Genomic DNA, 24,771 nt, shown 5'->3' on the forward strand with positions numbered 1-24,771 from the left:
AGTGTGATAAACTGCCATGAACATTAGTAATATAATATCTTATCAAAAGACTTAGATGATGTAAAATGCATTTCATATTAGTAACTATTTAGTGTGCAGCCTAGAATACTTACATGCAATTCGGATAAATGCCTTCTGACTTTTGGAGGTTCCAGAGGAGCTCCAAGCTACACAATGACACCAATATTCTTCCAGTCCAAAAATCTTCTCCACTTGCTGCCTAGAGATGTCAATCCTCACTTCCATTACAGGGAGACCTAAATAATTGAGATAAAAAGATCATCAGTGTACAGTTACAATATAATAAATAAATGCATACATTGTATCATAAATCTTTTCCATTATACGGTTGTGTTAGGCTGTAACTTGTTTCTACTTCCAACATATCCCAAGATTTATGGTGCATGATGATAAACAAATATAAAAAAAGCCTTTGATCCAGTTTTTGGCCAACCATAACCCGCATTCTCGGAAGGTTAAACAAAGCATACGTAAGTTAAGCTTTCTGCTATCCCTCACCCATAGGTTCACAAGCTTAAAAGTACACATTAGTGTATTCATTTTTCCTAAATGGCACAAGATTGTTCTGAACTGGTATAATGACAAATTATGTAACGTAACAAAATGTATAATTTTTACTGAAAATATTATTTGGACACCGTATACAAAGAAGTCATCTAAACTTGATGAAGATTAAAAAAAGGACATTTCCTTAAGAAAATCGATTAATGAATCAAAATCTGGAATTTTTTTTACAGGGAACTTGTCATGTTGGATAATTCTATTAAGCCACACAGATAGGGTTAAGGTACCTTCACACTAAACGATATCGCTAGCAATCCGTGACGTTGCAGCGTCGTCGCTAGCGATATCGTTTAGTTTGACACACAGCAGCGATCAGAATCCTGCTGTGATGTCGTTGGTCGGGGCTAGAAGGCCAGACCTTACTTTGGTCGCTGGCTCTCCCGCTGACTCAAGGAGAAGTCATTATTATGGGGGACTTCAACTACCCTGAAATAGATTGGGGAATAGAAACCTGCAGTTCCAGCAAAGGTAATCAGTTTTTGACAATTATGAGAGACAATTACCTTTCACAACTGGTTCAGGACCCAACAAGAAGGGGGGCACTGCTAGACCTAATATTAACCAACAGGCCAGACCGCATATCAAATATAAGGGTTGGGGGTCACTTGGGAAATAGCGATCACAAAATAATAAGTTTTCAAGTATCCTTTAAAAAGATGTGTAGTAGAGGGGTTACAAGGACACTAAACTTCAGGAGGGCAAATTTCCAACGGATGAGAGAGGATCTTGGTGCAATTAACTGGGACGATATCCTGAGACACAAAAATACACAAAGAAAATGGGAGACGTTTATTAGCATCCTGGATAGGACCTGTGCACAGTATATACCGTATGGGAATAAACATACTAGAAATAGGAGGAAACCAATATGGCTAAATAGAGCTGTAAGGGGCGCAATAAGTGACAAAAAGAAAGCATTTAGAGAATTAAAGGAAGTAGGTAGTGAGGAGGCATTAAATAAATACAGAAAATTAAATAAATTCTGTAAAAAGCAAATCAAGGCAGCAAAGATTGAGACAGAGAGACTCATTGCCAGAGAGAGTAAAAATAATCCTAAAATATTCTTTAACTACATAAATAGTAAGAAACTAAAAAATGATAGTGTTGGCCCCCTTAAAAATAGTCTGGGTGAGATGGTGGATGAGGATGAGGAAAAAGCCAATATGCTAAATGACTTTTTTTCATCAGTATTTACACAAGAAAATCCCATGGCAGACAAAATGTCTAGTGATAAAAATTCCCAATTAAATGTCACCTGCTTAACCCAGCAGGAAGTGCGGCAGCGTCTAAAAATCACTAAAATTGACAAATCTCCGGGCCCGGATGGGATACACCCTCGAGTACTGCAGGAATTAAGTACAGTCATTGATAGACCATTATTTTTAATCTTTAAAGACTCCATAATAACAGGGTCTGTGCCACAGGACTGGCGTATAGCAAATGTGGTGCCAATATTCAAAAAGGGGACAAAAACTGAACTCGGAAATTATAGGCCAGTAAGCTTAACCTCTACTGTGGGTAAAATACTGGAGGGCATTCTAAGGGATGCTATACTGGAGTATCTGAAGAGGAATAACCTCATGACCCAGTATCAGCACGGGTTTACTAGGGACCGTTCATGTCAGACTAATTTGATCAGTTTCTATGAAGAGGTAAGTTCCAGATTGGACCAAGGGAACCCAGTGGATGTAGTGTATATGGACTTTTCAAAAGCTTTTGATACGGTGCCACACAAAAGGTTGATACATAAAATGAGAATAATGGGGATAGGGGAAAATATGTGCAAGTGGGTTGAGAGCTGGCTCAGGGATAGGAAACAAAGGGTGGTTATTAATGGAGCACACTCGGACTGGGTAGCGGTTAGCAGTGGGGTACCACAGGGGTCAGTATTGGGCCCTCTTCTTTTTAACATATTTATTAATGACCTTGTAGGGGGCATTCAGAGTAGAATTTCAATATTTGCAGATGACACTAAACTCTGCAGGGTAATCAATACAGAGGAGGACAATTTTATATTACAGGATGATTTATGTAAACTAGAAGCTTGGGCTGATAAATGGCAAATGAGCTTTAATGGGGATAAATGTAAGGTCATGCACTTGGGTAGAAGTAATAAGATGTATAATTATGTGCTTAATTCTAAAACTCTGGGCAAAACCGTCAATGAAAAAGACCTGGGTGTATGGGTGGATGACAAACTTAAATTCAGTGGCCAGTGTCAGGCAGCTGCTACAAAGGCAAATAAAATAATGGGATGCATTAAAAGAGGCATAGATGCTCATGAGGAGAACATAATTTTACCTCTATACAAGTCACTAGTTCGACCACACTTAGAATACTGTGCACAGTTCTGGTCTCCGGTGTTTAAGAAAGACATAGCTGAACTGGAGCGGGTGAAGAGAAGAGCGACCAAGGTTATTAGAGGACTGGGGGGTCTGCAATACCAAGATAGGTTATTACACTTGGGGCTATTTAGTTTGGAAAAACGAAGACTAAGGGGTGATCTTATTTTAATGTATAAATATATGAGGGGACAGTACAAAGACCTTTCTGATGATCTTTTTAATCATAGACCTGAAACAGGGACAAGGGGGCATCCTGTGCGGTTGGAGGAAAAAAGGTTTAAGCATAATAACAGACGCGGATTCTTTACTGTAAGAGCAGTGAGACTATGGAACTCTCTGCCGTATGATGTTGTAATGAGTGATTCATTACTTAAATTTAAGAGGGGACTGGATACCTTTCTGGAAAAGTATAATGTTACAGGGTATATACACTAGATTCCTTGATAGGGCGTTGATCCAGGGAACTAGTCTGATTGCCGTATGTGGAGTCGGGAAGGAATTTTTTTCCCCAATGTGGAGCTTACTCTTTGCACATGGGTTTTTTTTGCCTTCCTCTGGATCAACATGTTAGGTTAGGCTATGGGTTGAACTAGATGGACATATAGTCTTCCTTCAACCTTAATAACTATGTAACTATGTAACTATGACATCGCTGAATCGGCGTGTGTGACACCGATTCAGCGATGTCTTCGCTGGTAACCAGGGTAAACATCGGGTAACTAAGCCCAGGGCCGCGCTTAGTAACCCGATGTTTACCCTGGTTACCATCCTAAAAGTTAAAAAAAACAAACAGTACATACTTACCTAACGCTGTCTGTCCTCCAGCGCTGTGCTCTGCACTCCTCCTGCACTGGCTGTGAGCGTCGGTCAGCCGGAAAGCAGAGCGGTGACGTCACCGCTCTGCTTTCCGCCGCTGTGCTCACAGCCAGTGAAGGAGGAGTGCAGAGCACAGCGCTGGAGGACAGACAGCGTTAGGTAAGTATGTACTGTTTGTTTTTTTTAACTTTTAGGATGGTAACCAGGGTAAACATCGGGTTACTAAGCGCGGCCCTGCGCTTAGTTACCCGATGTTTACCCTGGTTACCTGCATCGTTGGTCGCTGGAGAGCGGTCTGTGTGACAGCTCTCCAGCGACCAAACAGCGACGCTGCAGCGATCCGGATCGTTGTCGGTATCGCTGCAGCGTCGCTTAATGTGAAGGGGCCTTTAATCTGTAGGTTAATCGCGTTAGAAAGGATCTTGGCCACCATACTGAAAGTGCAGCTCCTGTGAGAAAATTAACTTTATTACTTCTGGAAGCCACCAACTTTCAGTCATAGGCAACATTCACATGTTCAGTATTTGCTCAATTTTTTACCTCAGTATTTGTAAGCCAAAACCAGGAATGGAGCAATCAGAGGAAAGTATAATAGAAACACGTCACCACTTCTGTATTTATCATCCACTCCTGGTTTTGGCTTAGGCTAAGGTAAAATATTGACCAAATACTGAACGTGCGAATGTGGCCACACAGGCAAGATGGCTCGGCTACTGGCACTGCTCGCATCACTGTGAGTGGCTGAGAACACACTCCAACACAGTGACTGTAGCCACACCGATATGCCTGTATGGCCGTGGTCACATGTGATCACGCGGCCATCGATTCTCTCATGAAAGAGAATCAGGGCCAACTATGCAAATACTCTCAGATCAAACTTTGTCAGAGTCTGATCTGAGTGTCAGTGCGCTGTGCTCCAATTTTATCGCATGAGAAAATCATGGCTCAGGTGTGGAGAAGATGGAGAAAGTAATTTCTCCCTCTCCTCGATTGCCTGTGTCCATGGTAATCGGACGGCACTTGGATGACACTGATGAGACCAACTGCAGTCCAATGTTTCACCCTCACTAGTAGACTTGTGTGTGTGTGTATGAGACGAGGCTAAGACAGTTTTTGTGTTTTTTTACGAAAAAATGTTAGAACCCCTCTAATCTTTATTTAAGTAAACCCATAAAACCACTTTTTAAGAGAAGAGGAAACTATTTAAATGCATTAGTGGTCTGATGTAAGACAATTTACTTATTGAAATCACTTAAAGTTAACTACCTGACAATTTATTATTTTTTAACTACATGAACTTGAAGCTCAGGCTGAAAAGTTGAAGAAGTAACTCGTATATAGATTTAGTTTAAAATGTATTCCACATATTTCTATAGACACAACTGAAAATCCAAATCTGCTGCAAGGACTGACAGGTGAACTCTGCTTTTGTATAAAGAGTTAGATTTAAACCAAATTATTTTTTGCTGAAGAGGAGATATGAAAATAAAAAGATGAGGATTAGAGCATGAAGAGCATAAATAAAATAAATCTCATGAATTTAAAGTATACTGTGGTAGAATATAACCTACAAATTCTTAGTAATTGAATAAATGTTCTTTGATCTTTTATTGTTTTGTAGAAGAAGGGATTCGGCTCAGTGTGCCACCATTGTAGCTGCTGGGGTGCATCTTCTGAACTCTCCTCAAGGAAGAGTAATCAGAGTTCAATGCGGTATTTGCAGATTCAAATATAAAGGATTTCATATTTTTGGCCCATATTCACAGAAAAATTACTTTAAATTTAATATATTAAGTTGGTGGATGACATCTAATGTGTCAGAATGTATGTCAGGTTCTTTGTCTTCATGTATATAAATGTTTCCAGTTCTTATTGGTGGGGGAGAGTGCTTGTCCAGGCCTGTGTGTACACAGATTAATAAGAGTCCTGAAGTGTTGATACTGTTGCTGATGCTGAACCATCATATTAAAAGTCATTCTAAGGACTAATCCTGTGGTTTGCTGTTTATATCAGATATCTTCTGCTTTTAGCCTAGGAACAGTTGTAGGAGCAGGGAAAGTGGCAGAATACAGACTCTAGGTGGGGTTTAGTGCTTTGCAGCCCATTGCTAAATGTATAGCTGCTGCACATGACCACATTCTTTTTTGGAGAAGTGAAAAATTTACTATATAGACGTTCATACAGTTTAACATACTTAACTTTACATTACGGTGGTATATAAAACTTAAAAAAAAAGTTATAATATTTTTTACTGGCTTGAATTAGTCACCCATAAAATTTAACATGCTTGGCATATAAAACAAGAAAAAGTTCCAAAATTTCCTCTGGATTCAAGTAGTCACCCATACAGTTTAACTTGGTTACTGTTACATTACTAAAAAAAGTTAAACATTTTTCTGGATTGAACTAGTCATCCATAGAGTTTAATGTGCTTAGTGCTACATTACGGTAGTATATAAAATTTCAAAAAAAAATTAATGTCTTGAATTACATTTACTTATACCCAGGACCTTTATAAGCATGCCAGAAACAGTTGATTGTAGACAGGAAACCAGGAACCGATCCCTTTCCTCTCCCCCTCTTCTCCCCCCTCTTCTATCTCTCTTCTTCTCTATCTCTTCTTAAACATAAATAAAGTTTAAGCTATCTTAAGGTTTTTATATGATGCTACAACATAGATGTTCCAGTTCTCGAACCAATTCTATATATCTACATTAAGGAAGACAAAAGGAATATTGCTACTCAAGTTTATTTCAAATTTCAATGCATTTTATTGTTCAAAAGTGCTTACAATGAAAACTATTTCACTATCTATTTGTTTGATGATGATCTGATCTGTAATGAATAATCTTATGCAACTTATATCAAGAAAAAAGATATACACAAAAAATTTTAATGTCACATAATGGTGGTATATCAAACTTCAAAACCGGTTCAAATATTTTCTCTGGATTCAATTAGTCATCCATACCATTTAATATGATTAGTGTTACATTATGGAGGGTTATAAAACTCAAAAAAAGTTCACATTTTTTTCTGGATTCAATTAGGCATCTATACAGTTTAACGTGGTTAGTGTTTCATTATGGTGGCTTATAAAGCTAAAAAAAAGTTCAGTTTTTTTTCTGGATTCAATTGGTTATTCAGTGTTTATCATGCTTAGTGTTACATTACGGTGGTAAATGAAACTCAAAAAGAGTTCCATTTTATTTCTGGATACAATTAGCCATCCATACATTTTAATGTGGTCAGTGTTATATTGCATTGGTATATAAAACTCCAAAAAAGTTCGTTTTTTTGAGGATTCAATTAATCATCCATAGACTTCAATGCACTACTTAGTGTTACATTACGATGGAATAAAGAACTCAGAAAAAACATTAACTATTTTTTTCTGCATTCAATTAGTAATCCGTGCATTTTAACATGATTACTGTTACATTACAGAGCTACTGTATATATAATTTAAAAAAAAAACGTTCAAAATTGTTTTCTGGATACAATTGTTCGTCCATAAACCTTAACACAACTGCTTAGTGTTACATTACCGTGGTATACAAAACTAAAAAAAAAACCACCACGTCTGAAGCCACACTGCTGCAAACAGGTGGTCAGTTATATAGCAGATAATGCTTCCAGCATGCTTGGCAGCACCACACAGTCTTCCACATGGTTCAGCCTCACTAGCCAACAGTCTGGATCACTTAATCCTCACTCTGATCCTCCTTCCTTCCAACATGTTGAGTCCTAGAAGACCAGTGATCCCACACTAGGTCTCTCCAGAAAGCTTGTAAAACATAATTTCTTGATTGTGGCCTCTCACCCTGCATGTTCCAAGAGGGACCGAAGGAGATGCTGTTTATTTATGCACACAACGTAGAGGAGCCACTGTCACAAGAAGATGATGGTGGGGAATAAAACCTTTTGTCTAAGGAGGAAGATGATTATGAGAGACAGTTGACAATAAGTCAGGTTGTCGTTAAGTCAGCAAGTCAGGAGGACAAGGGTGCAGCGATGGAAGGCGAGGTGGTAGATGACAAAGTCAATGACCCAACCTGGGAAGCTTGCATGCAGAGTTAGGCCAACAACACAGAGGGGGAGGGATCGGCAGCACAGAAACAGACAGGAAGAGGCAGTGGGGTGACTAGAAGGAGATGGTGGCCAACTATTCCACAGAGCACGGACACTTGTGAATTTCTTCCATTTCAATATGATCACTTGCACAGTGCTCCTTGGGATGTTTAAAGTTTTAGAAATCATTTTGTATCCAAATCTGGCTTTAAACTTCTCCACAACAGCATCACGGACCTGCCTGTTGTGTTCCTTGGTCTTCATGATATTCTCTGTGCTTCAAACAGAACCCTGAGACTATCACAGAGCAGGTGCATTTGTACGGAGACTTGATTACATACAGGCGGCTTATATTTATCATCATTAGGCATTTAGGACAACATTGGATCATTCAGAGATCCATAATGAACTTCTGGAGTGAGTTTGCTGCACTGAAAGTAAAGGGGCCGAATATTATTGCACGCCCCACTTTTCAGTTTTTGAATATCCCCCAAATTTAAAATAACCAATAAATTTAGTTCAACTTCACAACTGTGTTCCACTTGTTGATTCTTCACCAAAAATGTACATTTGGTATCTTTATGTTTGAAGTATGATATGTGGGAAAAGGTTGAAAAGTTACAGGGGGCCGAATACTTTCGCAAGGCACTGTAAATGAGGTACACCAGTTGTTTCCCACCTGTTAGGGTTGGCGGAACGCACCAAATATATTGTTTATTAAAAGGAATTGGTGCGTTCGCAACCCGGGATCCACCGTGCAGGAAAGTACCTGCTGCTAAATAATGGCGGCTCTATATGGCGGTATATACTAACTCTGTTAGCTTCACAGAGTAACCGCGAGAGGTGAGCTCTGTGCCCTGTTAGACTTTCACAGAGGCACAGGCCAATTACCCAGATGTGAGCAGTGAGTGGTCATGCATGCATACTCAATCTCCTCGCCGGAGGAGCCAGCATTCTAGGGGCTTATTTCAGCCGGGTCCCTGAACACACTTATACACAATCTCCTCGCCGGAGGTGCCAGCATTCTAGGGGCTTATTTCAGCCGGGTCCCTGAACACATACAAACACATGACCACATTGGCGCAAAGCATATAGCAACAGACGATACTAGCGCATGGCCGTGCGGTCATGCGCAGTTTATAAAGTTGCAGCACAGGAAGCTGCTACTGAAGTTTTTGCCCTTTCAGGACCCTCCAGAAGGACCAATGGAAAGTGCTGCAGTATCTGAGCATGTTTTGCCCTTTCAGGACCTTCCAGAAGGACCAATGGAATGTACTGCAGCACCTGAGCATGTGACCGAACATGTGGCCCTCGACCTCCAATGGGAGACCCTGCCCTGGGCATGCTCAGTGTGAGTAAACAAGGACTTAGTCCCAGAGAGGCTCGCTCGCCGCAGATCAGTGCAGGGTACCATAGGAAAGCCAGAAAAGGCAGTAGTGACCCTATGCACCGAATCAGCCCCAGCGAGACGCTGGGAGCGACGTCTCCGCTGAGCAGAGCCCACTGCGGCCGATACCGAATGGGAGACCGCAGCAGACACGGATCGAGATTCCCCCTGTGCAGCAGAGGAAACTCGACTCCTAACATTACCCCCCCTCCTAGGGCCCCCCCTCCTTGAGCCTCACTACGCTCAAAAGCTGCGATAAGCAGCGGAGCCCGAATGTGCTCCACAGGCTCCCATGTTCTAACCTCTGGGCCGTGACCCTCCCAGTCCACCAGATAAAATTTCTTACCACGTACCACCTTGCACCCCACAATAGCATTCACCTCAAACTCATCCGTGGATGAACCCGATGTCCCAGCAGATGACTCGGGCTTTGAGAACGGGCTTTAAGAGGGAAACGTGGAAAGTATCGGTGATACCAAGGCGTGGAGGAATAGCCAAACGGTAGACCACAGGGTTGACCTGTTCCAGAACTTTAAACGAGCCAATGTAGCGAGGAGCAAACTTAGTGGACTCAACTCGCAGCCTGATGTTACGGGCGGAGAGCCACACTAAGTCGCCAGGAGCAAAGACCGGAGCGGGGCGCCGGTGTGTATCAGCCGAAACCCTCATTCTCTCCTTGGAGGCCCGGATGGCATCCTGTGTGCGGTCCCAGATGTCACGTGCCTCCACCGCCCAGTCTGCCACCCTAGAATCGGTGGATGACACGGGCATGGGCATAGGGACACGCGGATGCTGGCCGTAATTAAGGAGAAAAGGAGTTTGACCAGTGGAATCGGCTACGGCGTTGTTCAGGGCAAATTCCGCCCAAGGTAGCAAAGATGCCCAGTCATCCTGCCTAGCAGAGATGAAATGTCGCAAATATGTCACCAGAGTCTGGTTGGTTCTCTCCACCAACCCATTCGTCTCGGGATGGTATGCAGAGGAGAGGTTTAACTCTATGCTGAGTAAACGGCAGAGCTCTCTCCAAAACCGAGATGCGAACTGGGGACCCCGATCGCTGACAATCTTATCAGGCATACCATGCAAACGGAAAACGTGTTTAATGAACAACACCGCCAAGGCCCGTGCTGAGGGTAACCGAGGAAGCGGCACCAAATGCACCATCTTGGAAAAATGGTCGGTGACAACCCAAATAATGGAGCAGCCACGCGACTTGGGTAGACCCACCACAAAGTCCATCCCGACCATCTCCCAGGGCCTGTCTGCCACCGGCAGAGGGTAAAGCAACCCAGCAGGCCGTTGCCGAGGAGACCGATTCTGGGCGCAAGAAACGCACGCCTGAATATAGTCCCTGACATCTCGGGCCATATGCGGCCACCAGTATGTTCTCGCCAAAAGCTCAGATGTCCTCTTGGTCCCAAAATGCCCACCCACTCTGGAGGAGTGAACCCAAGGGAGAACCTTCGGTCGCAAGTTAGCTGGCACGAAAGTCTTGCTCGGGGGCACAGACTCTAGCGAAACCGGAGCTACAGTTCTCAGGCTCTCAGAAGGGACAATAAGCCGAGGCTCCTCCTCCTCCTCCTCAGATGACACTACGGAGCGGGAGAGAGCGTCGGCACGAACGTTCTTCTCCCCGGAGAGAAAATGGAGAGTAAAATGGAACCGGGAGAAGAACAGGGACCATCTAGCCTGGCGAGAATTCAGCCGCTGGGCCGTCTGTATATACACCAAGTTCTTGTGGTCAGTGAAGACTTGGAAGGGAAAGCGAGCTCCCTCCAAGAGGTGTCTCCACTCTGAAAAAGCCAACTTCATGGCTAGCAACTCCCTGTCCCCGATGGAATAATTCCTCTCCGCTGGTGTGAAGGTCTTGGAGAAGAAGAAGCAAGGATGCTTCCGACCTTGAGCATCCTTTTGGAAAAGGACTGCTCCAGTACCAACGGATGAGGCATCCACCTCCAAGATAAATGGTTTATCTATATCGGGGCGATGTAGGATGGGAGCGCTAGCGAAGTGTGACTTAATCGAGAGAAAGGCGTTGGAGACCTCCTCTGACCACAACTTGGGTTTTGCTCCCTTCTTGGTGAGGGCAACCAAGGGAGCCACCAAAGTTGAGAAGTGTGGAATGAACTGGCGATAGTAATTGATGAACCCCATAAAGCGCTGCACCGCTTTAAGAGAATGGGGTTCCTGCCAGTCCATTACAGCCTGTAGCTTAGCAGGATCCATAGCCAAACCCTGGGCGGAGATGATATAGCCCAGGAAAGGCAAGGACTCCTGCTCAAACACACACTTCTCCAACTTGGTGTAGAGGGAGTTTGCCCGTAAGAGGTCGAAGACTTTGCGAACATCTCTCCGATGGGAGTCAATATCTGGAGAGTAGATGAGAATATCATCCAGATAGACTACGACCGAGGTGGTGAGCATATCTTGGAAGATGTCGTTCACAAAGTCTTGGAAAACGGCTGGGGCATTACAGAGCCCGAAGGGCATCACCAGATATTCATAGTGCCCATCCCTGGTGTTAAAAGCCGTCTTCCATTCATCCCCCTCACGGATGCGAATCAGGTTGTAAGCACCCCGCAGATCTAACTTTGTAAATACCCTTGCTCCCCGTAGCCTATCAAAAAGCTCAGATATTAGGGGTAATGGGTACTTGTTCTTAACGGTGATGGCGTTAAGACCCCTGTAGTCTATGCATGGACGTAAGTCTCCAGTCTTCTTCTGTACGAAGAAGAACCCAGCCCCTGCCGGTGACACTGACTTCCTAATGAATCCTCTTGCCAGATTCTCTTGGATGTACTGGGACATTGCCTCCGTCTCCGGGAGAGATAACGGATAGACTCGACCCCGGGGAGGCTCAGCACCAGGCAAGAGGTCAATAGGACAGTCATAGGGGCGGTGAGGCGGAAGGGTCTCCGCAGCTCTTTTGGAGAACACGTCTGCATAGGGCCAATAGTGCTTGGGGAGAGAGGAAAGATCTGCGGGTACCTGTGTAGTAGCAACCTGAACGCACTCCCTCTGACATCTACCCTCGCAGGATTTACTCCATCCCAAAATTCTCCCAGAGGACCACTCAATCTGAGGAGAATGGTAGCGAAGCCATGGTATCCCCAACAGGACCTCATCAATTCCCTCAGGAATGACTAATACTGAGATTATCTCCTGATGTGATGGAGACACAGATAGCGTGAAAGGAATGGTTTGGTGGGTAATCTGTGAAGGTAGTGTTGACCCGTTTACCACTCGAACGGTTACTGGCTTGGCGAGCATCACCAAGGGTATTGCGTGACGCTGGGCAAAAGCGGAAGACATAAAGTTACCCTCTGCCCCAGACTCCACGCATAGCTCGACCATAAGAGTGGATGGGCCTATGGTAATTGTCCCCTTGAAGGACAACTTTGAGGCAAACGTCGCCATGTCTAGTGTACCTCCTTCAACTGCCACTAGACGCTGACGTTTCCCCGACCGCTGAGGACCCTTGGAGGCAAGATGTCCTAACTGCTGGCAAACATGATGGACCTTATGTGCACGGGCGGACTGAGACTTGGATCCCGCTCGTGTCACCTCTAAGGCCTCATGTGACTCGGACGCCTGGACTGGAGATTCCAAAGGTTTGGCGAAGGTGGGAGCCAGCCGAAACCTCTGCCTACACTGGGCTCGCCCCAGCCTTCGCTCGTGAAAACGAAGGTCTATGCGAGTAGATACGGCTATGAGCTCCTCCAGTGTGGCAGGAATCTCCCTAGTGGCCAAAGCGTCCTTCACATGGTCAGCCAGCCCCCTCCAAAATACGGGAATGAGGGTTTTATCTGGCCATTCCAACTCAGACGCTAAAGTCCGGAAGTGAACAGCAAAATGGCTGACCATGATTGAACCCTGAGTCAAAGCCAGCAGTTGGAGCGCTGTATCATGGGTGACTTGAGGTCCTAAAAAGACCTGTTTCAGAGTGTCCAGAAACCTAGGAACACTCCGCACCACATGATCGTTGCGCTCCCACAGCGGCGTAGCCCACTCCAACGCTCTGTCCGACAGGAGAGAGATTATGAATCCCACCTTTGCCCGCTCAGAAGGGAAACGTGCAGCCAGAAGCTCGAGGTGTATACCACATTGGCTCACGAAACCCCTACAGGACTTACTGTCCCCAGAGTATCTCTCAGGCAAAGGAAGGTGAGATAGGGTCGGAACAGAGGTGGCAGTGGGTAAAGCTGCTGCAGCCACGCTAGCAGCCTGAACAGCTATTGCGGTAACATCCACCGCCGAGGTTGCACGCTCAAGAGATGCCAACCGGCCCTCCAGCAGTTGGATGTACCCCTGCAATCGCTGTTCATCCGCCATTACTTAGCCAGATCCTGGCGCTAGTATATTGTTAGGGTTGGCGGAACGCACCAAATATATTGTTTATTAAAAGGAATTGGTGCGTTCGCAACCCGGGATCCACCGTGCAGGAAAGTACCTGCTGCTAAATAATGGCGGCTCTATATGGCGGTATATACTAACTCTTTTAGCTTCACAGAGTAACCACGAGAGGTGAGCTCTGTGCCCTGTTAGACTTTCACAGAGGCACAGGCCAATTACCCAGATGTGAGCAGTGAGTGGTCATGCATGCATACTCAATCTCCTCGCCGGAGGAGCCAGCATTCTAGGGGCTTATTTCAGCCGGGTCCCTGAACACACTTATACACAATCTCCTCGCCGGAGGTGCCAGCATTCTAGGGGCTTATTTCAGCCGGGTCCCTGAACACATACAAACACATGACCACATTGGCGCAAAGCATATAGCAACAGACGATACTAGCGCATGGCCGTGCAGTCATGCGCAGTTTATATAGTTGCAGCACAGGAAGCTGCTACTGAAGTTTTTGCCCTTTCAGGACCCTCCAGAAGGACCAATGGAAAGTGCTGCAGTACCTGAGCATGTTTTTCCCTTTCAGGACCTTCCAGAAGGAGCAATGGAATGTACTGCAGCACCTGAGCATGTGACCGAACATGTGGCCCTCGACCTCCAATGGGAGACCCTGCCCTGTAACTTCTTCTTTAAGAGTCTCCTCTTTCCTCCACTCATTACCTGTAGTAATGGCACCTGTTTAAACTTGTTATCAGTATAAAAAGACACCTGTGCACACCCTCAAACAGTCTGACTCCAAACTCCACTATGGTGAAGACCAAAGAGCTGTCAAAGGACACCATAAACAAAATTGTAGCCCTGCACCAGGCTGGGAAGACTGAATCTGCAATAGTCAACCAGCTTGGAGTGAAGAAATCAACAGTAGGAGCAATAATTAGAAAATGGAAGACATACAAGACCACTGATAATCTCCCTCGATCTGGGGCTCCACGCAAAATCCCACCCCGTGGGGTCAGAATGATCACAAGGACGGTGAGCAAAAATCCCAGAACCACGCGGGGGGACCTAGTGAATGAACTGCAGAGAGCTGGGACCAATGTAACAAGGCCTACTATAAGTAACACACTACGCCACCATGGACTCAGATCCTGCAGTGCCAGACGTGTCCCACTGCTTAAGCCAGTACATGTCCGGGCCCGTCTGAAGTTTGCTAGAGAGCATTTGGATGATCCAGAGGAGTTTTGGGAGAATGTCCTATGGTCTGATGAAACCAAACTGGAACTGTTTGGTAGAAACACAACTTGTCGTGTTTGGAGGAAAAAGAATACTGAGTTGCATCCATCAAACACCATACCTACTGTAAAGCATGGTGGTGGAAACATCATGCTTTGGGGCTGTTTCTCTGCAAAGGGGCCAGGACGACTGATCTGGGTACATGAAAGAATGAATGGGGCCATGTATCGTGAGATTTTGAGTGCAAACCTCCTTCCATCAGCAAGGGCATTGAAGATGAAACGTGGCTGGGTCTTTCAACATGACAATGATCCAAAGCACACCGCCAGGGCAACGAAGGAGTGGCTTCGTAAGAAGCATTTCAAGGTCCTGGAGTGGCCTAGCCAGTCTCCAGATCTCAACCCTATAGAAAACCTTTGGAGGGAGTTGAAAGTCCATGTTGCCAAGTGAAAAGCCAAAAACATCACTGCTCTAGAGGAGATCTGCATGGAGGAATGGGCCAACATACCAACAACAGTGTGTGGCAACCTTGTGAAGACTTACAGAAAACGTTTGACCTCTGTCATTGCCAACAAAGGATATATTACAAAGTATTGAGATGAAATTTTGTTTCTGACCAAATACTTATTTTCCACCATAATGTGCAAATAAAATGATAAAAAAACAGACAATGTGATTTTCTGGATTTTTTTTTCTCAGTTTGTCTCCCATAGTTGAGGTCTACCTATGATGTAAATTACAGACGCCTCTCATCTTTTTGAGTGGTGGAACTTGCACTATTGCTGACTGACTAAATACTTTTTTGCCCCACTGTATATATATATATATGTATATACATACACACATAGATAGATAGATAGATAGATAGATAGATAGATAGATAGATAGATAGATGGACAGTAGGTATATATATATATATATATATATATATACATATAGTATATATAAGGTAACTTGCAGATCACCGCTAGTGCGACCTTTGGGACCCTCAGCAATTTGGAAAGTTGAATCTTAGGAATGGGGATAGCTTGTTTTTATGGGAATAACCATAAACATTTGTATTATAGCTAATGGATGGTGTGAAGTATTACAGCGGAGGGATCATGCAGAATCCCACTGCTGCCACCACGCGACACCAGAGAGATTACGTTGAATCCCACCGCTGCCATCATATGTGAAGAACCCGCACCTCACGACTCCACCTGACATCACTAGTATATTGGAGTAATCACATGTTGTCTCCTCACTTGTACCAGTGAGACCCCCTGGGGACACGTGAGGTCAACTTGGCATAGTTTTATCTTGAGCAGCGTGTTGACAGCAGAAAAAAGCAGGGGCATTCTTCATTTCGAATGGAATCACTATGGACTAGAACAGCTAGTGGCCCCCCCTTTTAGAAGTGAACAACAAGCGTGGCAAAGTGAGAGAGCAAGCACATGGCACATGGCACATGGCACAAGCATTTATCCCTTTTGTCGGTTACTCCCTCTTCCAGCCAAAAAAAGGTCCCCTGAGGGTTTGTAGCTAAAACTCCCCAAAATGATGAAAGATCATAACTTCCCAACAGAATGTAATAGGGCGGCGGTTCTGGCACCATTGGATCCGGCTGGGCTCCCTTTACGCTTTGGGGCCAAACATGGCTTTGTTACCTGGCATCTACTAGTTGTTCTGTGTATCTCCCTACTGGGGCGCTAGAACGGATCAAAACCTTCAGCCCATTCCAGAGATCTCAAAAATGTAACCGGTGTGTGGCTAGGACATATGATAACTTTATATTCTCTTTATAACTCTTTATAAAATCCTGCATGACTGGAAGAAGTTTGAATGAACCAGTCACACAGTGTTGGCTCCACAGGTGGTCATCCTGTATGTGCCTGGATACTAGCTGGTGGGTCTGTACCACCTGCTGAGCAATGTGTCCTTTTACAGCCACACATATTGAATGAGGATTGTAAGTTGCCATTATATCCCCCCATGGTCTCCACAGACAGCATCCTCCAATTCACCTCATTGGACATGCACATTTTTTGCTTCATGTTTAGCACCGAATACTTAGAAATACAGTATATTTGGTTTAGACACAAGAAACTACTATATAATTGTCTAAGGGTCACTTCCGTCTGTCTGTCTGTCACGGATATTCATTGGCCGCGGCCTCTGTCTTTCATGGAAATCCAAGTCGCTGATTGGTCGTAAAAAAACAGCCACAACCAATGAGCGATGGGCACAGTCTGGAAGAAAATGGCCGCTCCTTACTCCCCGCAGTCACTGCCTGTCGCCCGCATACTCCCCTCCAGTCACCGCTAACACAGGGTTAATGCCGGCGGTAACGGCCCCCATTATGCCGCGGGTAACGCACTCCGTTACCGCCGCTATTAACCCTGTGTGTCCCCAACTTTTTACTATTGTTGCTGCCTATGCGGCATCAATAGTAAAATAATGTAATGTTAAAAATATATAAAAAAAAAACCTGCTATACCCACCCTCCGTAGTCCGCCGAGCCGCTCGCGCCTGCCGCCATCTTCCGTTCCCAGCGATGCATTGCAAAATTACCCAGAAGACTTAGTGGTCTCGCGACACCGCTAAGTCATCTGGGTATTTTCACAATGCATCCTGGGAACGGAAGATGGCGACAGGCACGAGCAGCTCGGCGGAGCTTCGGTGGATCCCAGGGGTGAGTATATAACTATTTTTTATTTTAATTATTTTTTTAACAGGGATATGGTGCCCACACTGCTGTATAATATGTGGGCTGTGTTAGATACCGCGTGGTTCTGTGCTGTATACTACATAGGCAGTGTTATATACTATGTGGGCTGTGTGATATACTCCGTGGCTGTGCTAGATATTACGTGGCCACTGTTATATACTGTGTGGGGAGTGTTATATACTACGTGACTGGACAATATACTACGTGACTGGGCAATATACTACGTGGCTCTTTGCTGCATACTATGTGGCTCTGTGCTGTATACTACATGGCTCTGTGCTGTATACTACGTCGCTGGGCAATATACTACGTGGCTGGGCAATATACTACGCGTCTATGTTCTGTATACTACGTGGCTCTGTGTTGTATACTACGTGACTGGGCAATATACTATGTGACTGGGCAATATACTATGTGACTGGGCAATATACTACGTGACTGGGCAATATACTATGTGACTGGGCAATATACTACGTGACTGGGCAATATACTACGTAGCTGGGCAATATACTACGTGACTGGGCAATATACTATGTGGCTGGGCAATATACTACGTGGCTGGGCAATATACTACGTGACTGGGCAATATACTACGTGACTGGGCAATATACTACGTGACTGGGCAATATACTACGCGTCTATGTTCTGTATACTACGTGGCTCTGTGTTGTATACTACGTGACTGGGCAATATACTATGTGACTGGGCAATATACTATGTGACTGGGCAATATACTACGTGACTGGGCAATATACTATGTGACTGGGCAATATACTACGTGACTGGGCAATATACTACGTAGCTGGGCAATATACTACGTGACTGGGCAATATACTATGTGGCTGGGCAATATACTGTACTACATGACTGGGCAATATACTACGTAGCTGGGCAATATACTACATGGCTGGGCAATATACTATGTGGCTGGGCAATATACTACATGGCTGGGCAATATACTACGTGACTGGGCAATATACTACGTGACTGGGCAATATACTACGTGACTGGGCAATATACTACGTGGGCTGTGCAATATACTACGTGGACATGCATATTCTAGAGTACCCGATGCGTTAGAATCGGGCCACCATCTAGTTGACACATAAAACCACACACATATATTTAATTTATGTACATACAGGTGCATCTCACAAAATTAGAATATTATCAAAAATTTAATTTATTTCAGTTCTTCAATACAAAAAGTGAAATTCATATATTAGATAGAGTCATTACAAACAGAGCGATGTATTTTTAGTGTTTATTTCTGCTAATGTTGATGATTATGACTTACAGCCAATGAATACCCAAAGTCATTATCTCAGTAAATTAGAATACTTTATAACACCAGCTTGAAAAAAATATTTTAAAATACAAAAATGTATATTCAGCAAATGCACTCAATACTTGATCGGGACTCCTTTGGCATAAATTACTGCATCAATGCATTGTGGCATTGATGCAATCGGCCTGTGGCACTGCAGAGGTGTTATGAAAGGCCAGGTTGCTTTGATAGCAGCATTCAGCTCGTCTGCATTGTGGGGTCTAGTGTCTCTCATCTTCCTCTTTACAATACCCCATATATTATCTATTGTGTTAAGGTTAGGTGAGTTTACAGGCCAATTAAGCACAGTGATACTGTTGTTTTTAAACCAGGTATTGGTAGTTTTGGCGGTGTAGACAGGTGCCAAGTCTTGCTGGAGAATGAAATTTCCATCTTCAAAAAGCTTGTCTGAAGAGGGAAGCATGAAGTGCTCTAAAAATTTCCTGGTAGATGGCTGTGCTGACTTTGGTCTTGATAAAACACAGTGCACCTATACCAGCAGATGACATGGCTTCCCAAACCATCACTGATTGTGGAAACTTCACACTAGACCTCAAGCAGCTTGGATTGTCTGCCTCTCCATTCTTTCTCCAGACGGACCTTGATTTCAAGCTCTTTGGAGATGGAAAATTCATTCTCCAGCAGGACTTGTCACATGTCCACACTGCCAAAAGTACAAATTCTTGGTTTAAATACGACAGTATCACTGTGTTTGATTGGCCAGCAAACTTGTCTGACCTTAACCCAATAGAGAATCTATGGGGCATTGTCAAGAGGAAGATGAAAGACATCAGACCCAACAATACAGACGAGCTGAAGGCTGCTATCAAAGCAACCTGGTCTTCCATAACATCTCAGCAGTACCACAGACCGATTGCCTCCATGCCCCGCTGCATTGATGCAGTAACTGATGCAAAAGGAGCCCCGACCAAGTATTGAGTGCATTTACTGAATATACATTTCAGTAGGCCAACATTTCGGATTTTAAAATAATTTTTTCAAGCTGGTGTTATAAAGTATTCTAATTTCCTGAAATAATGACTTTTGGGATTTCATTGGCTGTAAACCATAATATCATCGATATTAACAGAAATAAACACTTGAAATGCATCACTCTGTTTGTAATTAGAGTTGAGTGACTTTTACTTTTTTAGGATTGAATCAAGTTTCGCGAAAAATGACTTTGTCAAAAGTTGGGTCGGGTGAAATCGGCTGATTATTTCGAAAAGTCGGTGGCGGACCGACACACGAAACCCAATGGAAGTCAATGGGGAATCAAAGTCGGCAGTGAGTGGAGGACAGGAAAACACCTACAGTGCCCATTTTAATGCCAAAAACATCAATTCTTATTTCTTAAGCTTGTCAATCTTAATTTACTTGATAATAATAGGCATTGAAAACAGGGGGGTCTGTTGTGAATTCTGTGGCTGAGTTCACTTCTGTGGTCACAAGTGGTATTGCAGTCTCTGGGCTTCCTCCCTCAGGTGTTTTGGTGAGCTCGTTGGCTGCCTTGCTATTTAGCTCCACCTGAGTCTGTCTTCCTTGCTCCTTGTCAATGTTCCAGTGTTGGATCTGAGCTACTGCATCTTTCCTTGGGCCTGCTGCTCTGCTAGATAAGTGCTTCTAGTTTGTTTTCTGTTTTTTCTGTCCAGCTTGCTATTAACTTTTGCTGGAAGCTCTGAGAAGCAAAGGGGTGCACCGCCGTGCTGTTAGTTCGGCACGGTGGGTCTTTTTGCCCCTTTGCGTGGTTTTCGTTTTAGGGTTTTTTGTAGACTGCATAGTTCTCTTTGCTATCCTCGCTCTGTCTAGAATATCGGGCCTCACTTTGCTGAATCTATTTCATTCCTACGTTTGTCTTTTCATCTTGCTAACAGTCATTATATGTGGGGGGCTGCCTATTCCTTTGGGGTATTTCTCTGAGGTAAGTCAGGCTTGTATTTCTATCTTCAGGCTAGTCAGCTCCTCAGGCAGTGCCGAGTTGCATAGGTAGTGATAGGCGCAATCCACTGCTGCTTATAGTTGTGTGAGGATAGATCAGGTACTGCAGTCTACAGAGATTCCACGTCTCAGAGCTCGTCCTATTGTTTTTGGTTATTGCCAGATCTCTGTATGTGCGCTGATTACTGCACGCTGTGTTGCCTGATTGCCAGCCATAACAGTACAAGGAGCCATACCAATGATTCCCAATAGAGGGAAAAAAGAAATCCTGACATCATTTTTTTTTTCTTAGCTCTGTCTTCAGTCTTTTTTTTCCCCTAGACATTAGAGTGCTTCAGGACACAGCTGTGGACATGGATATTCAGGCTCTGTGCTCCTCAATGGATAATCTCGTTGTAAATGTACAAAAGATTCAAGATACTATTGATCAGAAATCGATGCTAGAACCAAGAATTCCGATTCCTGATTTGTTTTTTGGTGACAGAACTAAGTTCCTGAGCTTCAGAAATAATTGTAAGCTATTTTTGGCCTTGAAACCTCATTCTTCTGGTAATCCTATTCAACAGGTTTTGATTATTATTTCTTTTTTGCGCGGCGACCCACAGGACTGGGCGTTTTCTCTTGCACCAGGAGATTCTGCATTGAGTAATGTTGATGCATTTTTCCAGGCGCTGGGATTGCTTTACGATGAGCCTAATTCAGTGGATCAGGCTGAGAAAAATCTGCTGGCTTTATGCCAGGGTCAGGATGATGTAGAAGTATATTGTCAGAAATTTAGGAAGTGGTCAGTACTCACTCTGTGGAATGAATCTGCACTAGCGGCTTTGTTCAGAAAGGGTCTCTCTGAAGCTCTTAAGGATGTAATGGTGGGATTTCCTATGCCTGCTGGTTTGAATGAGTCTATGTCCTTGGCCATTCAGATCGGTCGTCGCTTGCGCGAGCGTAAATCTGTGCACCATCTGGCGGTATTGTCTGAGAGTAAACCTGAGCCTATGCAGTGCGACAGGACTATGACTAAAGTAGAACGGCAAGAACACAGACGTCTGAACAGACTGTGTTTCTATTGTGGTGATTCTACTCATGCTATTTCTAATTGTCCTAAACGCACTAGGCGGTTCGATAGCTCTGCCGTTATTGGTACTGTACAGTCCAAATTCCTTTTGTCCATTACCTTAATGTGCTCTTTGTCATCGTATTCTGTCATGGCGTTTGTGGATTCAGGCGCTGCCCTGAATCTGATGGATTTGGATTATGCTAAACGTTGTGGATTTTTCTTGGAGCCTTTGCGGTGTCCTATTCCGTTGAGAGGAATTGATGCTACACCTTTGGCCAAGAATAAGCCTCAGTACTGGGCCCAGCTGACCATGTGCATGGCTCCTGCACATCAGGAAGTTATTCGCTTTCTGGTACTGCATAATTTGCATGATGTGGTCGTGTTGGGGTTGCCATGGCTACAAACCCATAATCCAGTATTGGATTGGAACTCTATGTCGGTAACCAGCTGGGGTTGTCAGGGAGTACATGGTGATGCTCCATTTTTGTCTATTTCGTCATCCATTCCTTCTGACATCCCAGAGTTCTTGTCGGACTTTCAGGATGTATTTGAAGAGTCCAAGTCTGATGCCCTACCTCCGCATAGGAATTGTGATTGTGCTATCGATTTGATTCCTGGTAGTAAATTCCCTAAGGGTCGTTTATTTAATTTGTCCGTACCTGAACACACCGCTATGCGCAGTTATGTGAAGGAGTCCCTGGAGAAGGGACATATTCGCCCATCGTCGTCACCATTGGGAGCAGGGTTCTTTTTTGTAGCCAAGAAGGATGGTTCGCTAAGACCGTGTATTGATTACCGCCTTCTTAATAAGATCACTGTTAAGTTTCAGTATCCCTTGCCATTGATTTCTGACTTGTTTGCTCGGATTAAGGGGGCTAGTTGGTTTACTAAGATTGATCTTCGTGGTGCGTATAATCTGGTGAGAATCAGGCAGGGAGATGAATGGAAAACGGCATTTAATACGCCCGAGGGTCATTTTGAGTATCTGGTGATGCCGTTCGGACTTGCCAATGCTCCATCTGTTTTTCAGTCTTTTATGCATGACATTTTCCGTGAGTATCTGGATAAATTCTTGATTGTTTACTTGGATGACATTTTGATCTTCTCAGATGATTGGGAGTCTCATGTGAAGCAAGTCAGAATGGTTTTCCAGGTACTGCGTGCTAATTCCTTGTTCGTGAAGGGATCAAAGTGTCTCTTCGGTGTGCAGAAAGTTTCATATTTGGGGTTCATCTTTTCCCCTTCTACTATCGAGATGGATCCGGTTAAGGTTCAGGCCATCCAGGATTGGACTCAGCCGACATCTCTAAAAAGTCTGCAGAAATTCCTGGGCTTTGCTAATTTTTATCGTCGCTTCATCTGTAATTTTTCTAGCATTGCCAGACCATTGACCGATTTGACCAAGAAGGGTGCTGATTTGGTTAATTGGTCTTCTGCTGCCGTGGAAGCTTTTCAGGAGTTGAAGCGTCGTTTTTGCTGTGCCCCTGTGTTGTGTCAACCTGATGTTTCTCTTCCGTTCCAGGTCGAGGTTGATGCTTCTGAGATTGGTGCAGGGGCGGTTTTGTCACAGAGAGGTTCTGGTTGCTCAGTGTTCAAACCATGTGCTTTCTTTTCCAGGAAATTTTCTGCTGCTGAGCGTAATTATGATGTGGGCAACCGAGAGTTGCTGGCCATGAAGTGGGCATTCGAGGAGTGGCGTCATTGGCTTGAGGGTGCTAAGCATCGCGTGGTGGTATTGACTGATCATAAGAACCTTACTTATCTTGAGTCTGCCAAGCGCTTGAATCCTAGACAGGCCCGTTGGTCGTTATTTTTTGCTCGTTTTGATTTTGTGATTTCATACCTTCCGGGCTCTAAAAATGTGAAGGCGGATGCTCTGTCTAGGAGTTTTGTGCCCGACTCTCTGGGGTTATCTGAGCCGGCGAGTATCCTCAAGGAAGGAGTCATTGTGTCTGCCATCTCCCCTGATTTGCGGAGAGTGTTGCAGAAATTTCAGGCTAATAAACCTGATCGTTGTCCGGCCGAGAAACTGTTCGTCCCTGATAGGTGGACTAGTAAAGTTATCTCTGAACTTCATTGTTCGGTGCTGGCCGGTCATCCAGGAATCTTTGGTACCAGGGAGTTGGTTGCTAGATCCTTCTGGTGGCCATCTCTGTCACGGGATGTGCGTGCTTTTGTGCAGTCCTGTGGAATTTGTGCTAGGGCTAAGCCCTGCTGTTCACGTGCCAGTGGGTTGCTTTTGCCCTTGCCGGTCCCGAAGAGGCCTTGGACACATATTTCGATGGATTTCATTTCTGACCTTCCCGTTTCTCAAAAAATGTCGGTCATTTGGGTGGTCTGTGATCGCTTTTCTAAAATGGTCCATCTGGTGCCCTTGGTTAAATTGCCTTCCTCCTCTGATTTGGTGCCTTTGTTCTTCCAGCATGTGGTTCGTTTACATGGCATTCCTGAGAATATTGTTTCTGACAGAGGTTCCCAGTTTGTCTTGAGGTTCTGGCGAGCCTTTTGTGGTAGGATGGGCATTGACCTATCTTTCTCCTCGGCCTTCCATCCTCAGACTAATGGCCAGACCGAACGAACCAATCAGACCTTGGAAACATATCTGAGATGTTTTGTTTCCGCTGACCAGGATGATTGGGTGTCATTTTTGCCATTGGCTGAGTTCGCCCTTAATAATCGGGCCAGCTCGGCTACCTTGGTCTCTCCATTTTTCTGCAATTCTGGGTTCCATCCTCGTTTCTCTTCAGGACAGGTTGAGTCTTCGGACTGTCCTGGTGTGGATTCTGTGGTGGACAGGTTGCAGCAGATCTGGACTCAGGTAGTGGACAATTTGACCTTGTCCCAGGAGAAGGCTCAGCTTTTCGCTAATCGCAGACGCCGTGTGGGACCCCGACTTCGTGTTGGGGATCTGGTTTGGTTATCTTCTCGTCATATTCCTATGAAGGTTTCCTCTCCTAAATTTA

General features: G+C 44.5%; 1 protein-coding gene across 2 annotated transcripts in view; it reads right to left on the reverse strand.

Annotated features, from left to right (window-relative positions):
* The window catches only part of UNC5A (unc-5 netrin receptor A), a 635,513-nt gene that overhangs the window by 219,273 nt on the left and 391,469 nt on the right, over window positions 1-24,771 (reverse strand). For both annotated transcript variants that reach the window (XM_069764183.1, XM_069764184.1), the window contains exon 3: window positions 114-257. In XM_069764183.1, the coding sequence (XP_069620284.1) occupies window positions 114-257 (144 nt within the window). The remainder of the gene's footprint in view (window positions 1-113; window positions 258-24,771) is intronic.

The sequence above is a fragment of the Ranitomeya imitator genome, chromosome 4 (assembly GCF_032444005.1).
Source record: "Ranitomeya imitator isolate aRanImi1 chromosome 4, aRanImi1.pri, whole genome shotgun sequence".
Classification (NCBI taxonomy): Eukaryota; Metazoa; Chordata; class Amphibia; order Anura; family Dendrobatidae; genus Ranitomeya; species Ranitomeya imitator.